General features: G+C 53.2%; 1 protein-coding gene across 1 annotated transcript; it reads right to left on the bottom strand.

The window, feature by feature from the left end:
* Positions 1–318: 318 nt before the first annotated feature.
* On the bottom strand, positions 319–1,437 carry ETH_00038820 (uncharacterized protein; the record flags this gene model as incomplete). The annotated part of the gene is made up of 2 exons (XM_013379989.1): positions 319–525; positions 1,039–1,437. 2 exons carry the CDS (start codon positions 1,435–1,437, stop codon positions 319–321), a joined length of 606 nt encoding a protein of 201 aa, XP_013235443.1.
* Positions 1,438–1,698: the final 261 nt, after the last annotated feature.

The raw sequence follows: 1,698 nt of genomic DNA on the forward strand, positions 1-1,698 counted from the left end.
GGGGGCCTATATATAAATATAAATATATACGAGTATAAATATATATATATTTACACATACATATTTATCAGATAAATCGATATAGACACAGATGAATACAAATAGATAAAAAGAGATAATATATACATTTAAATATACAAAAATAAATATATAAACAAATAAAAAAATAAAATAATAAATAAATGAACAAATATATATATATATACACATATATACACATATTAGATACAGACAAATATATATATAATGTAGTAAAGGCAGACAGACACAGGTAGCCCCTCTCTTGGAGTGCTCGACCTAGGGTTTAGGGTTTAGGGTTTAGGGTTTGGGGACCATGGTGGTGAAGGTGTCTTCAATGCACTCGAGGGGGCCCGCAACAACAGCAAAAAGGTAACAGGGTTTCCTAAAAGGGTCCAAAAAAACAGCAAAGTGTTTATGGGGGGCCCCCTCGAGGGGGCCCCCCTCCACGCGGTCCCCGTTGCTGAGCAAAGTAGGGTACTGGGCCTTGTCCGCCTCCAGTCGCACCTGCGCAAACCCTAAACCCTAAACCCTAAACCCTAAACCCTAAACCCTAGACCCTAAACCCTGGAGCCTGAAGCCTGGGGGGGCGGAGCGGAGTCCGGAATTCTGGAGAGTGCGGGGTGGGTTGTGAAGCCTCATGACGGCGGAGGGTTTGGGCTAAACCCTAAACCCTAAACCCTAAACCCTTAACCCTAAACCCTGGGAAATCCTAAGCCCTGGACCGTGGGGAGTGGAGGGTGGGTTGCAAACTCTCGTGGCGGCTGAGGGTTTGGGCTTTGGTTTTATATGGGTGAGGGGTCGGGGGAGGGTTTCTAGGGTTTAGCGAGGGTTTCGGGTTTGCGAGGGTTTAGGGTTTGCGAGGGTCAGGGTTAGCGAGGGTTTAGCTGTTTGCGCGGGTCTAGGTTTCGCGAGGTTTAGGGTTTTCGAGGGTTTAGGGCGCGTGAGGGTTCCGGGTTTCGGAGGTTTCGGGCTGGCGAGGGTTTAGGGTTTAGGCTTTGCGAGGGTTTAGGGTTTGACCTTGTAGACTGAGGTCACGTCGGGCCTGTCCAGGAAAAAGGTTATTCTCCTAAACCCTTCTGCTTCGCACTGCGTGCAAAGTAGACCATTGGTCAAGTAAAGTCCCGAGAGTTTCAAGTTGCTGCGAGGGTTTATAACCACAATGGTTTTCACTTCGAAGCTTTCGTTCGCTGCTGCTGGCAGCACTGCAGCAGGAAGGTACAGGGCCCCCTCTTCGTCCACGCTGTACCGGGGGCCCCCCTGGGGGGCCCCCTGGGGGGCCCCCTGGGGGGCCCCCTGGGGGCCCCCCTGGTGGGGGCCCCCCGGGATTTCTTGGCCATCTACCCAAACCCCTCGAAGGTCTAAACCCTCGCCGTCGAGCCGCAGCGTTGCGGGAGGGGTTTCGGGTCTTCGCCGCATTTTGAGGCGCGAGGTCACCTGCACGCACACCCACGCTGCTGCTGCTGCTGCTGCTGCTGCTGCTGCTGCTGCTGCTGCTACTGCTGCTGCTGCTGGTGAGGGGGTTCTGGGAATGCCGCAGCTGCTGCCTGGGCCCGCGTGGGAAGCTGCTGCTGCTGCTGCTGCTGATGCTGCTGAGGTGGGGGCTGGTGAACCGGAAGCACTGGCTAAAGAGTAGCAGCAGCAGCATTTGCTGCTGCTGCTGCTGCTGCTGCAGCTGGC

The sequence above is a fragment of the Eimeria tenella genome, genomic scaffold, assembly GCF_000499545.2.
Source record: "Eimeria tenella Houghton genomic scaffold, Eth_scaff4285, whole genome shotgun sequence".
In the NCBI taxonomy this organism is placed as follows: Eukaryota; Apicomplexa; class Conoidasida; order Eucoccidiorida; family Eimeriidae; genus Eimeria; species Eimeria tenella.